This window comes from Motacilla alba, chromosome 24, assembly GCF_015832195.1.
Source record: "Motacilla alba alba isolate MOTALB_02 chromosome 24, Motacilla_alba_V1.0_pri, whole genome shotgun sequence".
NCBI lineage: Eukaryota > Metazoa > Chordata > Aves > Passeriformes > Motacillidae > Motacilla > Motacilla alba.
The window spans coordinates 4,725,831-4,742,064 of NC_052039.1; the positions used below are offsets into that span (position 1 = coordinate 4,725,831).

At 50.5% G+C, this 16,234-nt stretch overlaps 1 protein-coding gene across 1 annotated transcript in view; it reads right to left on the bottom strand.

Annotated features, from left to right (window-relative positions):
- Positions 1–2,701: 2,701 nt before the first annotated feature.
- GRIK4 (glutamate ionotropic receptor kainate type subunit 4) overlaps positions 2,702–16,234 on the bottom strand; it is a 188,549-nt gene continuing 175,016 nt past the window's right edge. Inside the window, exons 14-20 of the mRNA XM_038161536.1 lie at positions 14,642–14,751; positions 12,625–12,798; positions 12,196–12,361; positions 9,145–9,370; positions 7,563–7,691; positions 4,981–5,099; positions 2,702–4,395 (exon numbers count right to left, since the gene is read on the bottom strand). Of these exons, the coding sequence (XP_038017464.1) occupies positions 4,030–4,395; positions 4,981–5,099; positions 7,563–7,691; positions 9,145–9,370; positions 12,196–12,361; positions 12,625–12,798; positions 14,642–14,751 (1,290 nt within the window). The 3' untranslated portion in view covers positions 2,702–4,029. The remainder of the gene's footprint in view (positions 4,396–4,980; positions 5,100–7,562; positions 7,692–9,144; positions 9,371–12,195; positions 12,362–12,624; positions 12,799–14,641; positions 14,752–16,234) is intronic.

The following is a 16,234-nucleotide window of genomic DNA, read 5'->3' on the forward strand; positions in this document are numbered from 1 at the left end:
ACTTGGAGAAGGACAGAAGCAGGGAAGATTTCCGTAGCTGTGGAATGGTTAAAAAGATTCCTGCCTCAGGACCACTGAGGGCTTAGTGTCTGCTCTATAATTTATAGCTCAGCATCTCTCTTCCCAAGGTTTTGTGCTCACAGAACAACCCTTTTTTATTTCATGTACACAGCTCAGCTCAGGAAATGCCCCCAGGTTAGTCCAGACCTTGTTAATACCTTCACCCATGCAACCCCCGGGGAGAAAACAGCTTTTTATCATTAGGTGAAAATGGAACTGCCTGGAAAAAACAACACAAACACGGGTTTTAGCCCACGAGGAGAGATTCCAGGCCTTTTAGTGAGGAAGCTGCCAGGCTGCTGTCGAGTGAGCCAGGGCTGGAGAATTGGCTGTCAGGGCAGGGAGAGACGTGAGCCTGAAACAGAGGGCAGCAGGAGGCTCGAACACACTGGTTCCAGGGGATAAAGCAAAGTATTCCATTTTAATTGATCTAATCTTTGGCTCCCGGTGGAATTTGCAGAGATATCTTACTAGAATTACCCGGGGTTTATCAGGAGACAGCAATACTGGGAAAGTGCCTTTTGCAAGGCAAACTACTCCAGATCTTGAACTGCATTAGCATTGGGGCTGGCTGAGCAAAAGAGCCCCACAATGGTTTCAAAGATGAGAGGGAAGGAAAAAAAAAAAAACAAAACAAAAAAAAAACTGAGGAGAGAGGGAATATGTGAGATGTAAACCCATCTGGGCACACAAATGTGTGTGAGCACAAACCCAGCACATGAATAATGCTGCCTGCTCCCTCCAGGGTGGGACTGGAAGGATTTAGCAGGGAGCAGAAAATACAGGACAGGAGCACGTTAGAAAAGGCAAATCAACGACAGCAGCTTTTATCCTCCTCGTCTGAGGTCCATTCCTGCTCTGAGTGCAAAACCTCTGAATATTAAAAAAAGAAAAAAAACAACATTAAAAAGAGAGGAGGGCAAGAGGGACATGAAACAAATCTCTTTAAAATACAGACCCAGATATAAAATACCATGTGGGTGGAGCAAGCTAACAGGAGACATAAAAACCAGGTGGTTTCTCATCATTTTTTTTCCTTGACATCCTCTGTCTGAGCAGATGACTGCAAGATCTTTGGAGATGCAGAATAATGCCTAGCTCTGTCAAGATTTCTCTTTATTCAATGCGGGGAAGCAGTGAAAAAAACATCAGGTCTGATAAATGATTCATGGAGCCTTTTCTTCTGCTAATCTGTAAATAAATTTTAAAAAGCAGCTTCCTTTTGATGAATATATTCTGCAGCTCGTAGAAACATGTTGGCCTTTAAGCACAACACAGGCACTCTCAGATGTCTCTAGTGCTGCTGTCAGGACTCTGAAAGCCCAGCCTCTTTCCTTGCAGGGCTGGATGGAGTTTTACTGACTTACCTCAGCTGAGGATCTGCCTCTCCAACCCCATGGCATGGGGGGAGCCTTGCCTTATCTCACTGCTCAGCTAATGCCAGGGAGAGGGAACATCCTGTGGATTCACAGATAAAGCCAGGAAGGACCTCTGTGAGCGTCTCATATGACATCCTAAAAAACAAGCTCTAAATCCTCTCCTTGCTGCCTGTTTTACAGTCACTGGGAGCAGAGCTTCCCTCCACACCCTGCCGGGAACAACAGAATGGCCCCGCTGTGCCCATCACCACAGTCCACACCCCATTCATTCCCTGTGCATCCTCCTCAGAAACATCATGGAATCATCAGAACAACCCTGCTGTGCCCATCATCATGGATCACACCCCATTCCCTGCCCATCCTCCTCAGAAACATCTACTGTACCCATCACCACAGTCCACACCCCAGTCATTCCCTGTGCAGCCCCCTCAGAAACATCTGCTGGCATCTTAAGAACAACCCTGCTGTACCCATCATCATGGATCACACCCCATTCCCTGCCCATCCTCCTCAGAAACATCTACTGTACCCATCACCACAGTCCACACCCCATTCATTCCCTGTGCAGCCCCCTCAGAAACATCTGCTGGAATAATCAGTACAACCCTGCAGTACCCATCACCATGGACCACACCCCATTCCCTGTGCATCCCCCTCAGAAACATCATGGAATCGTCAGAACAACCCTGCTGTGTCCATCACCACGGATCAAATCCCATTCCCTGTGCATCCTCCTCAGAAACATCTACTGTACCCTGCTGTACCCATCACCATAATCCACATCCCATTCCCTGCGCACCCTCAGAAAGATCTGCTGGAATCATCAGAACAACCCTGCTGTGCCCATCACCACGGATCAAACCCCATTCCCTGCCCATCCTCCTCAGAACCATCTGCTGGCATCACCCTGGATTCCCCCTTGGGCAGCTCCAACCACCAGCTATGGGAAAGATGGAGCTGCATCCCTGCTCACCCTGCTGTCAGTTCTGAGTTCTCTCCTCCCTCATCACCAGGTATTTGTGGGTTTTTTCTAATTGACCTTTGCTTTTTAACTCTTGTTTTCCATTCAGCTACAGGTAAGAGCAACACCAGGGGTATGGACACTCTCAGGGAGCAGAGACCTTCAACAGCCAAAGCACCTCTTGCCTGCCAAGTTGCTGGGTTTCTCCCTGATCAGCCAGGTCTCAAACTGCCTCACAACTTTCCTGACTCTGAACAGGGAAGGAAAGAGAAAAAAAAAAGAGCATGATTATACAAGGACATCTTTTATTTCAGTACATTCAAGACAAAAAGAAAAGAAAACAATTCAAGAACAGGATGTACCTTCACTCAAGGCTTTATCTCCCCTGCCCCTCTCCATTGTCATCTCTTTCCTTTTACGACCAGAAATTGCATAGAATTTGTTTTTTCAATCAGAAAATTAAATTTGCCAGTGTAAACCCCGCATCTGTACCAAGCAGAGGGTGAGCTGCTGCTGTTTCTAGGGAAGTCACTATTTTCCTTACACGAGATCCTGGGCTAATGATTTTCTCAAATGCTGCGTGGCTGGAATTCACCCTGGAAGCTGAGGGTGTTCCATGGGGTCATGGATTTGGGGAGCTCCTGAGCCTGGGGCAGAGCTCAGAGTCGCTTCAGGAGTGTGCAGAGCACAGCCAGGGACACTTTGGGGGTCCCAACACCTCCTCCCTCGGCTGGTGGGGATGGGCAGCCTCCCCCAGTGCTCCCCACTCACCTCCCTCAAAAGGCTCCCCCCCACCCCCCTCCCAAGAACAGAAAGGAAAAGAAAAAAAAGGAAAAAAAATAACCCCAGAATGAAACAAAATACACAGAACCCCTGAAATTCCAGGCGTTTCAAGGCCTCTTTGAGTTCATTGTGTTTGTTGGCTGTTTTTTGGCATTTTCATATATATATATATATATATATATATATATATATATATCTATGTATAGATATATTTCTCTATATATGTAATTTTAACAACTCCTCAGATGGACTTCCAGCAAATGCTGCTGCTCACAGGGAGTGTGTCCCATCCCATCCTCTCCTTCCCCCTTCAACCCACCTGCCACCCTCAGAAAAGGAAGAAGAATTCATCACCTGGTGCCTTGGAGACTGGGTCCTGACATACCCAAATTAAACAAAAAAAACCCCAAAATAATGACTCATCCCTTCCCATAGCCACAGCAAATAAAAAGTCCCCCCCTGCCCTTGGAGAACATCCCCCAGTAAGTGATGGAGAGGCAGCGCCACTGTCCTTTCTCCTGACCTTGGAGGGGCAAGAGGTTCCAGGAACCCCTCCCTGCCCCTGGGTGGGCAATACCTGCTACACCAGCCACCCACCACGTCCCTCCTTCCCAGAGACAACCTCTGGACACCCACCAGCCTGAGGACCTCCCTCCTGCCACGCCAGGCCGCGGCGGACACCGAAACCGCAGCCAGCCCTCCGTGTCCACGCCAAGGTCCACCTCGCTCTGGAGAAGCCGGGTAACTGCTATTGATTTAAAAACGAGTTGACATTGTACAAGTCCGTGTTCTGTAAAATGGAACAGGACCCTCTCATCCCACCCCGACGCCCCCCGGGGCCCGGCGCTACTCGGGCCCGCTGCTGTTGGTGGCCTTGTCCCACTCCAGGCTCTCCTCGCTCCGCGCCGGTGACCCCGCGGCCGGCCGCGCCCGCAGCCCCTGGAAGCGGCGGCACTCGGGGCACACGCGGATGTGGGTGCAGCCCCGGGCGACCAGGGCGGCCTCTTGTGCCAGTCTTTGTGCCAGGGGGTCTGGCTCGCCCCCGCTGCACAGCTTGCCGTTGCTGAGCGTGGTTGTGCTGCGGGCTCGGCGCTCCTCGGGCGCAGCGGGGCGAGTCCGTACCACCCCCCCTCGCCTCCGACGGGGGTGGAAACTGTCCTTGCACAGGATGATGTTGCGCAGCTCCGTCACCATCTCTTGGCAAACCGACACCTGCGGGGGACAATGGAGCTGTCCTGCTCACCCGAGCGAGCTCTGAGTCCCTCAGGGGCTGAGCGATGAGGGCTTGGAGGGACCTGGGATAGTGGGAGGTGTCCCTCACCATGGCAAGGGGTGGAACTGGATGAGCTTTAAGGTCCCTTCCAATCCAGGCTGTTTTAAGATTCCATGATGTGATTCTGACCCCAGATTTTTATGGACTCAGCGCTGCTGCTTTTCAACTCCAATGGTCAGAATGTACACTTGATTTAACCCAACTCTGCCTCTCATCAGAGACCCCCCTGTGTTCTTCATCCCCAGATCAGAACAAGATCCAAACCTGCTGCAGGTAGAAATCCCATCCCTAGGAAAGGTACCTGGATGTTGTACACATCTTTGATCCCTTTGAAAGCCCTCGGAGCAACTCTACAGCCTCACTCTGAGTAGGAGTGCACGAGAAGCTCATGGATTTAGACCCTGCCCAAAGGACCAAGCCTGTTCCTGGGTTTGAGCTGTCCTGGCTGGGATTGCTCCTCACCCTGGGTGCATGACTTGCTCTAGGACACTCCACAGACAGCCATAAACACACCCTGGTCCTACCTCCGACTGTTCAGAGTGTCGAAGGCTCCACAAGAATTCCAGCATTGCCATAAAAATTGCTACGATTAAGCCACAGATGAGCACCACGAAGATTCCACCAATGTTCTCCATCCCCAAGCCTGAAATAAAGCAGGAGAGACACTCTGGAGAGGCAGACACATCATAAATCTCAAGTACCACCACACAGAACCCCCAGGCTTTGCTGTTTTGTTGGCATTGGGACCAAAAGCACCGAGCCAGCAGTGTCCTATTAATAGATCCCTGCATGACTCAGATGGCCCAAGTGAGTGACTTGCAATAACTGCAGGATCGAAGATGCCTGCTCAGAAATGATGATTTTGCAGATAAACAGCCAGAACGTTGGAGGGGAAGCACAAAGCAATTTGTGGATATCTGAAAACAGGAGGGGAAAAACGCGGGATCAAAGGGGCACATTAATCCCTGCAAATTATTCACTGAGCTCCAGTGGCTTTGAACTTGAAAAGGAAGAGCAGCGAGGTTGTTAAAGGAGCAGAGATAAAGGAGACAGGGAAGGGCTTTAAAGGAAGCTGGCAGCAGGAAAAGCTCCTTTGATTGCATCACAAAGTGCTGCAGGAAAATGATTCCGGCTGCTCGGACTGCAGTGGTAAAGGAGAAGCTCAAAACAAGAGCAGCATGCTGTATCACTACAGGGTGACAAAATGGGGTCCCTGCCACCCTGGGGTACCTGGCAGTGGGTTGGGTGTCTCTGCCCAGCACCCCCGGCCCATGAGGAGGGAACTGCCCCTTCCATGGACAGTTCATCCCACCTCCCCTGCACAGCTCGCTTCCTATGGGATGACCACCATGCCTACCCAGCCTGCGTTCCAGAAAGTTCCACCAGCTGAAGGAAAATCCATCCCTTGAAAACCTGAGCTTTCCATGTGCTGAGGACATCACTTCACTTGCCACCACAGCCCTGGTCCCCAAAACTCCATCAGTCTGTGAGATGAGCCGACCTCAACATTTTCTGTCCTGGGATACAGCTCCTGTCTCCTGTGTTTGGTTTGGGTCCCTGATTGGATTGATTACTAAAAAACATGTGCTGTGCCCTGGCTTGGCTGTGTGAGGCCATTACTCAACAAGAACATCTATAAAAATCTTCCTCTCCCTCCTGTAGCATTAAATCAAAGTGTAAGAATAGATGATTTATCGACTTGATCTCGGCGTGGCTTTTAGACATAAAACCTCACCAAAATCCTTGTAAATCGCTGACCTGTTTTGTTCTAAAACTTAGCAGGTCACATTTCTGCCTCCTCCTCCGTCATTCTTTTGGCACCACCCCCAGAGCAATGCAGGGAGTCTGTAAATCAGAGACTTTTGCAGAGGTGCTTCCACAGCGAAGGCAAGGCAGATAAAACAGCCCAGAATCACAATTCAGACCCAAAGGTAAAGGCCATCCACTCCCCCCTGCAGCTCACGAGTGTGAATTTAGGGTTTGTACCTCTCTCTACATCCTCCTATCATTCTGCCTGGGTGCTACCTCAGAAACCCAAGCTCACTGAGGGATATTTCCTTTCTCCATACAGCTACAGCCTTCCTCATCTCCCAAACTGAGGAAGAGAGCCATGGCATAGGGAACAAACCAGCAGAAAAGCTTGCCCAGGGTCACAGATTGTGACCAGCTTCCCCCTTCCAAAGTCATCTCAAAACAGCCCCCAGCCTAGATTCCACCTTAGAGCTGCTTTTGGCACAGTCCAGGGAGAAAAAAACCCTTCTACCTTCAAAAGTAACTCATTTAATAGCAATAACCTGATGTCTTACACCTTCAGCCTGGAGATAAATAACTGGGGTTGTCTGTAGAGCAGCACTGCCCGAAAGTGAGCATCACCTCTCATCCCCGTGAGGTCCCAGCAGGAACGGCACAGACACACACGTCTACACCTGCTGCAAGGTCAAAACTCCAAAAGAGCTTCCCCAGCCCTGGCTTGGCTCTTTTCTCTGCTCCCACAAAGGTCACAAGGCTGTGCTTTTAACTGGGGGGCCTGCTGGCCTCGCAGAAAGCACTTGCTGAGGAAAGGGCTGCTGCCAAAACTAAAAAATGCAGCAACTGTGTTAAGCTGGCAACTGCTCTCATGCTGGGACATCAGCCTAATGTGGTGGCTTTTATGGCAATTTGCATAGCATTACCCAAAAGAATTTGCTCCTCAGTTTACAAATGTACTAATAAAGTCCTTGTGTCCCTTCCCCTGGCTGTTTAAAAGACGCTTTCACTTGGACCCATTAACCAGCGGGCCTGTGGTGGAGATCCATCTCCCTTCAAGGAACCCAGGATTTTGGTCTGATCCCTTCAGCCATCCATTTTCCCAGACATTCATTAGAAGCTAATTTACCCTCCATATGCCTCCAATATTTGTCATTTCGTTGTTCCCGCTATCTCTGCCCCAGGCAAAAACACACAGCGTGAGGCACAGCGGAGCTGTTTGGCTTTCTCCTTGAGTTGGGAAGGAAGGAATCTCAGGTCAGGAGAAGGGGAAAAAGTGATTCCCAGGCAGAAAACCTGACAGACATGCAGCTGGGGGTTCATCCTTGCACCTCTGGCCCCTTGGGAGGGCAGGGCTTACCTTTGGCTCTGTGGTCCTCCTCTTTGGGGCACTTCCCTCCTTCCCACCACTTGCGCTTCAGGATTTCCAGGCGGTTGTTCTCCTGCAGCTGGAGGATGGCCAGGTCGAACTCGTCGCGGAACACGGAGCCTGCAACGCCGAGAGGGACGTGGTAGGGCCCCGCCTTCCTCCCCATCATCATCATCATCATCATCCTCACCACTCGCCCCACCCCAGCGTGCCCAGCTAGCACAGCTCCTCTCTGGCTGGCTTGGAGGGGCTGTCAGTCCATGCGAGCCATGGAAAGCTGCAGCCACCCCGCTGGGAATGTCACCTGGTTAATGTCACTTGCAGAAGGTGACTTTATCTGGCCACCAGGAGCCACAAAGGCCACTGGAGCAGATCCATGACAAGGGGAGCCTTGGCTTTTGAAGGAGCAGTTCAGTATCCTGCTCCTGCAGACCATGGAGGTCCCTCTCTTGTCATTCCACCTCCAATTCAACCTTGTTCTAACGCTCCTTCCCTCAAACTGGTCACAGAAACCCTGAGTTGGAAGGAGCCCAAGGATCATGGAAGCCAAAATGTCCATGTTGGAGGAGCTCAGTCCAGTGCTAGGCACGGAGCTCTGCTGTAGTCCCAGTGTCTGCTACCAGAGATCCTTGTCTGCCACCAGAGATCCTTGTCTGGTACAAGAAATCCTTGTCTGCCACCAGAGATCCCAAGGAAGGGCCATGGGAAAGACTGCACTTCTCCCAGTAACTCTGCACTATTGTCCCAGCCAGCAGCTTTCTGCTCCTCTTATCTGCTACGGTTTCACTGTTTAACAAGACAATGTCAGAACAAATTTAGCCCTGAAGGTAGGGATTTGTACTCACTTTGATCAGGTTGCTGTGACTTTACAAGCTTACCCATGTTCCCTTAACTAGAGTGGCTGTTTGTGTGACGGGGCCTTATGTAATCCACCTCAACTTTGTGTTGCTAAATGCCAGGGCTTAAAGGTCAGGACAAGTCTTCCAGGCTGTCCAAAAGACCAGCGGATCATAGTTTGGAATAACAACTAAACCCTTATTTAGTGGTGATGTTCTCTTGTGAGCTCATACATTTGAAAGGCAAAACCCTTGCATTTGTTAAACCTGATGAGAGCCCCTGAATCGCCCAAGTCTCTGGCCTGCAGTTTCAAGAACCACCAGCTGTTAAAACATTCCTGCTAAAAGCTACCAGAACTGCCACAGCATTACTTTGACATCACTTCTGGGACTAAAACAAGGAGCACAAAACGATGCACAAACACTGGTTGGGGAAGGAAACAGCAAAGAGCAGGTATGCAGAAAACAAGCAGCAATTTTGAGACATCTTTCACATCAATCATTGAAAGAGCCGCGGTCGCGTCTCACATGGCTCTGGGCCAGAGCAGGGTCTCGCACATCTGGCTCTGGACCAGAGCAGGGTCTCGCACATCTGGCTCTAAGCACGGGCAACAGGTGAGAAATAAAAAAGGACCCTGTGAGATGCAACGTTGGCTTTTAGAGCCGGCGCAGCCTTTGGAACGCTCCGGTCCTCTGCCGACAGCCGAGAAGGACTAGAATTGTTCTTCACTGCCTACCGACGGGCATGCCAATCCCGTAGCCCTTGGTGTCCAGAAGGCCCCCGACCTGCGTGAGGTTGCAATTGCGCTGCCGATAATACTCGTTCATGGTGGACTCCAGCAGGAAGGCGTAGTTGGAGTTCAGCACGCGCGCGATCCCTTCCTCCGTGCTCTTCACGAAGACGCTGGGCTGCTTGGAGTACATGTAATTCCACATCCGCTGGTACGTCTGGTAGCGGGAGTTCTGTGGGGGGGAAGAGGCAGCCACAGCTCAGGGAGGAGATCTGGGGTAAATTAGATCCTGTCCTGTGTCACTATGGGACACGGAACAACGCGACGTGCACACACACTGCTGCTCTCAAGGTGAGAAAAGGGAAGTTTAATTTCTGACTCCAGCATTTATAGATTTCCGAAGGTGACAGGGGATTGGAGGGGGAATGTGCCACCTCTCCAGTGACACTGGACAAACCAACAGTCCATCAAATGTCTCCTCTTCCATAAAAAAATGCAAAACAATGAGTTATTTACAGAAAGGGTGTGAGAAAGTTCATTACAAGAATGTAAACATCAGAAGGGTTAGAAAATCTTGAAAAATCAGGGCGACAGTCCTAGGTTACAATATTAAGATATATTCTATTGCCATCGTCAGGAGCTGCTGAAACCAGGAGGGGCATTGTTTCTTCCTTCCTTCCCATCACTGCCTTGCCTCATGACTCAGAGATAACTCCCTCCAGGAGCCAGTTCTGTTTAATGGACCCACCACTGACTCAGAGAATGATAACAGCCCGTGGTGAGATGCTCCGCCTAGGGGGAGGAGCTCAGCATCCCCACCTGGATATAATCCAGGATTTGGGACAGAACAGTCAGTCTTTCCACTGGATTCCCAGAGCAATGGCTGTCTTTTCCACTGGACCTTCAGAGGAGCACTACACTCTTCCTACAGGATCACTGCTCCAACAGAATCACATCTGCCACTCCAGGAGGACTGCAGCCACAATTCCAGCTGGGCTGCTACCAGCACCCTGACCAACAGGGTGTCAGGTTGTGTTCTGACTTTGTCAGTGGCTTTTTTCTTTTGTATTACTGCATGTATTTTGGTTTTCTTTTCCATTTTCCTGATAAATTGTATTTCTGACTTGGAGTCTCTCACTGGTTTTGCTTTCAAACCTGAACAGACCCCTAAAATTAAACCCCCACATCAGGCACTGCTGCGGAAAGGCCTCAATGGAGAAAGGAATCAAATCTGGCTTCAGATTCAGGAAGGATTTTGGTGCCTCATCTTTGTTTATCTCAAAGAGGCCCAAACGTGTTGGGAGTTTGTTGAAAAAACTGGGCGTGAGATGCCCCAATTCCAACAGCATCTGGCAAAACAAAGTAAATTCAATTTTAGAAAAAAAAATCATAATTTTAGTGACCACATATCAAAACCACACAAAAAATGCTTGAAAAAACAGCTCCTGCTTGGTTGACTGAAACCTCTGGGTGCTCACACCATACTGCCCATCCCTCAAACACTGTCCCCACAATTCTTCAGTGTCAGAGCCAGACTCCAGCACCCTGAGGAGGGCACTGAGGGCTGGGGGCAGCACAAAAGCTCTCTGGAGATCGTTGCTCACAAATTTAATTCAAAAAATAATCCAGATTTGGTTTACCCCCTGTGAGGCAAGTTAAAGTGCTTGCTGAAAAGAACTGGGGTTTTTTTTGTCATTGATTACAATAATCCAAAGCTCAGCCAGCCCCAAATCCTCAGAGCTGGCTGGTGGCTGAACCACCTTGGTCTGATGAAAAGAAAGCTGAGAACGATGAATCTCTCTTGCCTGTGCTGAGCAGAGAGTGAAACCTGCTTGCACAAAGACTGAATATAAACACACCCTGCTCTACACGAGGATTTTCATACTGTCAAGGGCTTGTTTTCTGTGGCTGGTGAGCGATGCTGGAGAGCCTCGGGGAATCTGCTGCTGACCCAGTTCCTGTCCTCATCTGTCCAGCTCTGTCCTCTGGGTGCAGCCACTTGGGCAGGAGACAGATGAGCAGGGGGGTTTGGTTCTGTTTCACTGCATTTTTAGATCTTAAACTGTGTGTCAGTGTCAGGGGAAGCACTGCCAGGACAAGGTGCCTCAGGAGCGGACAAACATTCCTTCATGCACCCAGGAAGGGAGGGGGGATGGAGGCAGTTATCATCACCACTTTAACCTCCCCGTCCTTACACCAGAGGGCAAATGGATCCCAACACAGCTTAAAGCACCACAAATAGGACAAACCCCTATTTTCCTAATTTCCTCTCTGATTTCCTCACTGCCAGGCAGTGCAGAGACAGTCAGGGGTTTAAACTTGAAAGCTTTCCTCAAGTGAGCTCCTCACATACAACCACCTCCCTCACTTAGGCGCTGCTCAGCTCATTTTAGATGTAAAGTTTGGCTTAAAAGTAGCTCTTTTCCATACCCCTGAAGAGCATAAAGTTAGGCTGAAAAGCTCAGGCTGACTCCAGAGATTTCCCAGCCTTCCAAATTCAGTTCAGACTCAGAGTGGGGGGAAAGAGTAAGAACAAGCTCTCTCTCCTTTTGGAATTTCAACAACTAATAAATAAATAAATAATCCTCAAGCAGTTCTTTGTGCGTTCAGAGTGCTGCAGAAAAGATTCACTCGTTTATTTCCCTTCTGAGCAGAGCAGAGAAGATAAAATTTAAATTGGGTTAAATGGCCCACATAACTTTGCATACACTTGACTTATTTCAGTGCCACTGACCTCACACAGGCTCCAGTACTCTGACTTCTGCAGCCTGCCTGGGCTGTGCAAACGTTTCTTTGCTTATCCCACCTGAAAGAGTCTCAAATAAAAGCTAAAACCATGTGGAGACCCGTGAAAATTTGAATTCCTGGTCGAATTCCCTGTGTCCTCCACCATGCCTCTCCCACCATTCATCCTGTGCAGGGATCTCTCCAGAGCTTCCCTTTGTGCCAGCAACTGGAGTCACACACAGACACAGCAGGCTGAGGGGACACCCCAAACTGACTGAGGGGTGCCCTGTGCACCCCCTGCCCCCCAGGCAGCCAAAGAAGGGGGTTTACTTGGAAGAAGGTCATGCTGGAGCCGCCGTGGATGGTGCCGTACTCGATGGTTGTCTGGTCAGCGAGGTCATCCACGGACTCGATGGGCACATCCATCCTCTGCACGGTCAGGAACGCTGCCAGGTTGGCCGTGTAGGAGGAGATGATGATCAAGGTGAATGCCCACCTGTGGGGAGGGTAGAGAAGATATGGTTTCCCTCAGGAAATCTGCTCTCCATCCCCACCCTTTGCAGTGCAGAATCCCAGAATCACTGAGATGGAAAAAACCCTCCAAAACCATCACCTTGCCACCACATCCAGTCATCCTTGAACACCTCCACCTGGGCAGCCCCTCCCGATGTCCCACAGCCCTTTCCATGAAGAAATCCCTCCTCCTCACCCAGCTCTGCCCAGAGAAACCTTCCTGGAAGGAAGAGCTCCCCTCCTCACCAGACTCCGCTGACGCAGCGCGTGGACAGAGCCTGGGGGGCAATGGTGGAGCCCTGCTGCATGAACCCCCCCACTGGGAACCACAGCGAGTTCCCCAGGGAGTACTGGTTCACCAGGAGGTTGCATCGACCTTGGGAGCAGGGGTGGGGGCTGTACCACTCGTACGGCGTCAGCCTGAAAGGACAAGAAAAGGAGAGCTCAGGGAATGCACTGGGAAATGGGACATTAAAAAAAAAAAAATAGAGAAAAGCTGTGAAGCTCCAGCTCTCCTGGAGGCAGAGTTTTCTGAGGAGGAAATGCTTTGCTGTCAGTTGATGCCCAGGGCTCAGAGCTGTGTGAAATGTTTGCTCTAAGACTCAGAAGCCAGAGGCTTTCTTGTAAAGATTTGCAAAAACTTTGAGAGGCTCTGCACTGGGCAGCTCTGCGTGCAGATCCACACCACAGCAGGAACTCCAGATGTGCATGGACTTGATGGGAAGTAGAAATCGAACATCTTTGGCTGTGCTCCCTGCCGGAGCACGAGCACTGATGGGAAGTTCAAAAGCAAAGTGTTTGAGCCCTGACTGAATTAAATCATCAAGAAAAACTCGGTTGGTGCAAAGGGCTGTTCTGAGAAGGTCTGAGGTGGAGCTGGAAGCTGAGTGCTGGTGTTTGAAAGCATCCCATCCTTCAGGGACAGGACAGGGGTGGGAATGGGAAATGTCTGAGCCTGTCACTGTTGTGACTGCACTTCTCTCTCTCTCTTCTGCTGCTTCCAGTCCCCAGCTCCCTGGTTGCTAAGAAAGTCTGCCAGTTGATGTGCTGCACTTCATCATACTGCTCTGGCTAAGAGAGCTGGGCCTGGGAGGGTCATTTTGGGGCTACTGCCAAAACAGCTGCAGGGGCTGTGCCAGCTCACATCGTATTTAGCCACAATGAGGGGGTTCTTTTCATCCCCGCATCTCCTCTCCCACTGTGGTGCCAGGGAGCGTGAGGAGGAGGTTATTTCCTGCAGACCTTCCACGGTGGATCGAGCACTGGCAGCAAGCCCCAGTGCTCTGGGAGAGTCTGCAGCTCACAGGGTCAAGAGCTCCTTCCTGCTGAGCAAGGCAGGGAGCAGCAGCCAAAGCTCCCTCTCCAGAGGGGAGCTGGGTAAAGGCACCTTTTTGGAGGATGATATTTAAAACATGAGGAAGGGGCTAAAGAGGCACCAGCTGTGCATAATTCAATGGTTTCTCCAGACCTGCATTTCTGAGGCTGTAACAGCACTCGAAGAGCCCATTAAAGGCCTGTCAGGATGACAACTTCAGCCATGCTGAGGGAGCCAGTGACAGCACAGTCCCAGTTTGCGTAACGAGAATGGGGCACTGAGGGGTCCCCAAAGAGCCATGGAGCCCTGAGCAGTCCCTGGTACACTGAGCCTGTGACAGCCCCTCCACAGGGGTGTGGGCAGGGCAGGGAGAGCAGCACTGCAGCCCCGACCCCGGGGCTCCATGGGGGCTGTGCTGAGGTGAGCACTCAGCGAGGTGTTTTGAGACTGAAATTAGTGACAGGGGAAGGGAGCTGAGAGCTGCCAAGCGAGGCTCTGCACTCAGCTGCTCGAAGGTCCTCGTGAACTTCCCTGTCCTCCACAAACTGGGGAGCCAGACATCACTGGGGAAATTCGTGTGGGCATCTCAGAATGGATTGCAGGTTCCTAACAGCCTCCACCCTCCCTGCTCGGGACAAAAGGGTAAACAAACATCTGAGGGAGCGTTTCAACAGCACCAAAACCTTCTCCAAAACCTTCTCCCAGCACCTCTGGGCACCACTGCGGCCAAACACATCCTGACCCAGGGCACGATGGCCATGCCAGCGCGGGGACACGGTGACAAACCTCAGTCCCCAGCTGGCACAGGGCTGGGACGCTTCTTGCCAGCCCATCCCGGTGAGCTGGGGGCCAGAGCGTGTCCCCGTGTCCCCCTGGGAGTCCCCTCTCCCCGGGTCTGGAGTGACACTAGGTGGCACCGCGAGGAAGGGAAAGGCATCGCGACATTACCGAGCCACCAGGAAGAGGACACAGCTGACGGCCAGGTAGGCGAGCAGCATGAAGAGCCAGACGCCCGGAGAAAAGGGGTCCAGGAAGGAGAAGTAGCCGGGTCTGCGGCCCTGGGGAGGGAAAAAGCAAAGGAGGAGTTGGGGCTGGGTGGGTTTGGAGAGGTGGAAATAGTTCTGGAAGGGCAAGAGGGAAATTACCTGCACTGGTGGCACTGCAGGAGGGAAATGGATAAATGGGGGAAAGGGGAATAAAAAGGGGAATGGGAATAAAAAAGGGGAATGGGGATGAATGGGAGAAGGGGATAAATGGGAGAAGAGGGAGAAATGGGGCAAAGGGGATAAATGGGAGAAATGGGAATAAAAAGGGGAATGGGGAGAAATGGGAGAAATGGGATAAATGGGAGAAATGGGATAAGTGGGGGAAAAGGGAATAAAAAGGGGAATGGGGATGAATGGGGAAAGGGGATAAATGGGAGAAGGGGATAAATGGGTGCAGGGGGAGAAATGGGAGAAAGAAAATAAATGGGAGAAGGGGGAGGAATGGGGCAAAGGGAATAAATGGGAGAAAGGGAATAAATGGGGCAAAAAGGATAAATGGGAGAAGGGAAATAAATGTGAGAAAGTGGAATAAAAAGGGGAAGGGGAATAAAGGAAAAAAAAAACCAGGAGAATGGAAATAAATGGGAGAAAGGGGGATAAATGGGAGAAGGGAAATAAAGAGGAGAAGGGGAATAAACCAGGCTTTGGAACAGCCTTGCAGGGCAAACAAGTGACAGCAACCCCACAAATGACTGAGTCCTGCAGCATCTCCCCACTGGATTCGTCCCCTAAATCTGTTTTTCTCCCCTTTTTTGTTCCTCCAGGCAAAGAAAGAGGTGAATTGAGAGAAAAATGAGGCAGTCACAGCATTCTGTCCCTCCCTAGCAGGGTGTGCTGCACTCCCAGCCCTGAGAGGGGTCCCCCCATCCTTGTCCACCCCACGCTTAACTGGGCAGAAAGGGCTCCTCCTGAGCTCACAGAGTGGGAAATATATTTGTGAAGCAAAAGGGAAAAATAAATGTTTTCAAAACTTCTCTCTCTGGCCTTGCAAAATTTCTTCTTTTACGAAAACCCCAATAAAATTATTACTTTTATCTCAGGGAACAGGATATTTTTATCTCCAGGATGCGTCAGAATTTCCTGTTTTTTTCCTCAGCAAACCACCTTTCCTTAAAAAAAATAAGGCCTCACTGCTAGAAAAAGCAGGTTGATCTTCTCCCAGCGCATTTCAAACTTTCACAAGGATGATGCCACCACCAGAAAATTGTCAAACATCACCAAATTTGTGCAAAAGCAGGAGAATAATTTTTTGGAGAAGTTTCTCAAAAACCAAACACCTCCCATTTTAAGTGGATTTCTCCTGTCAGCTCCAGCTGAGTGGATGCAGCTCCTCTGAAAGGAAAGAGCAGCTCAAGCACATCCAAGGCACAAGGGACATGATCCCACAGCTCACAGAAATCTGTATTTTCTGTCCCACACCACAAATTCAGCCCTGGCATCCCCAAAACAGCTCCACAGCTTCCCCAGGCACCTGTAACTGGGAAGCTTCCCACGA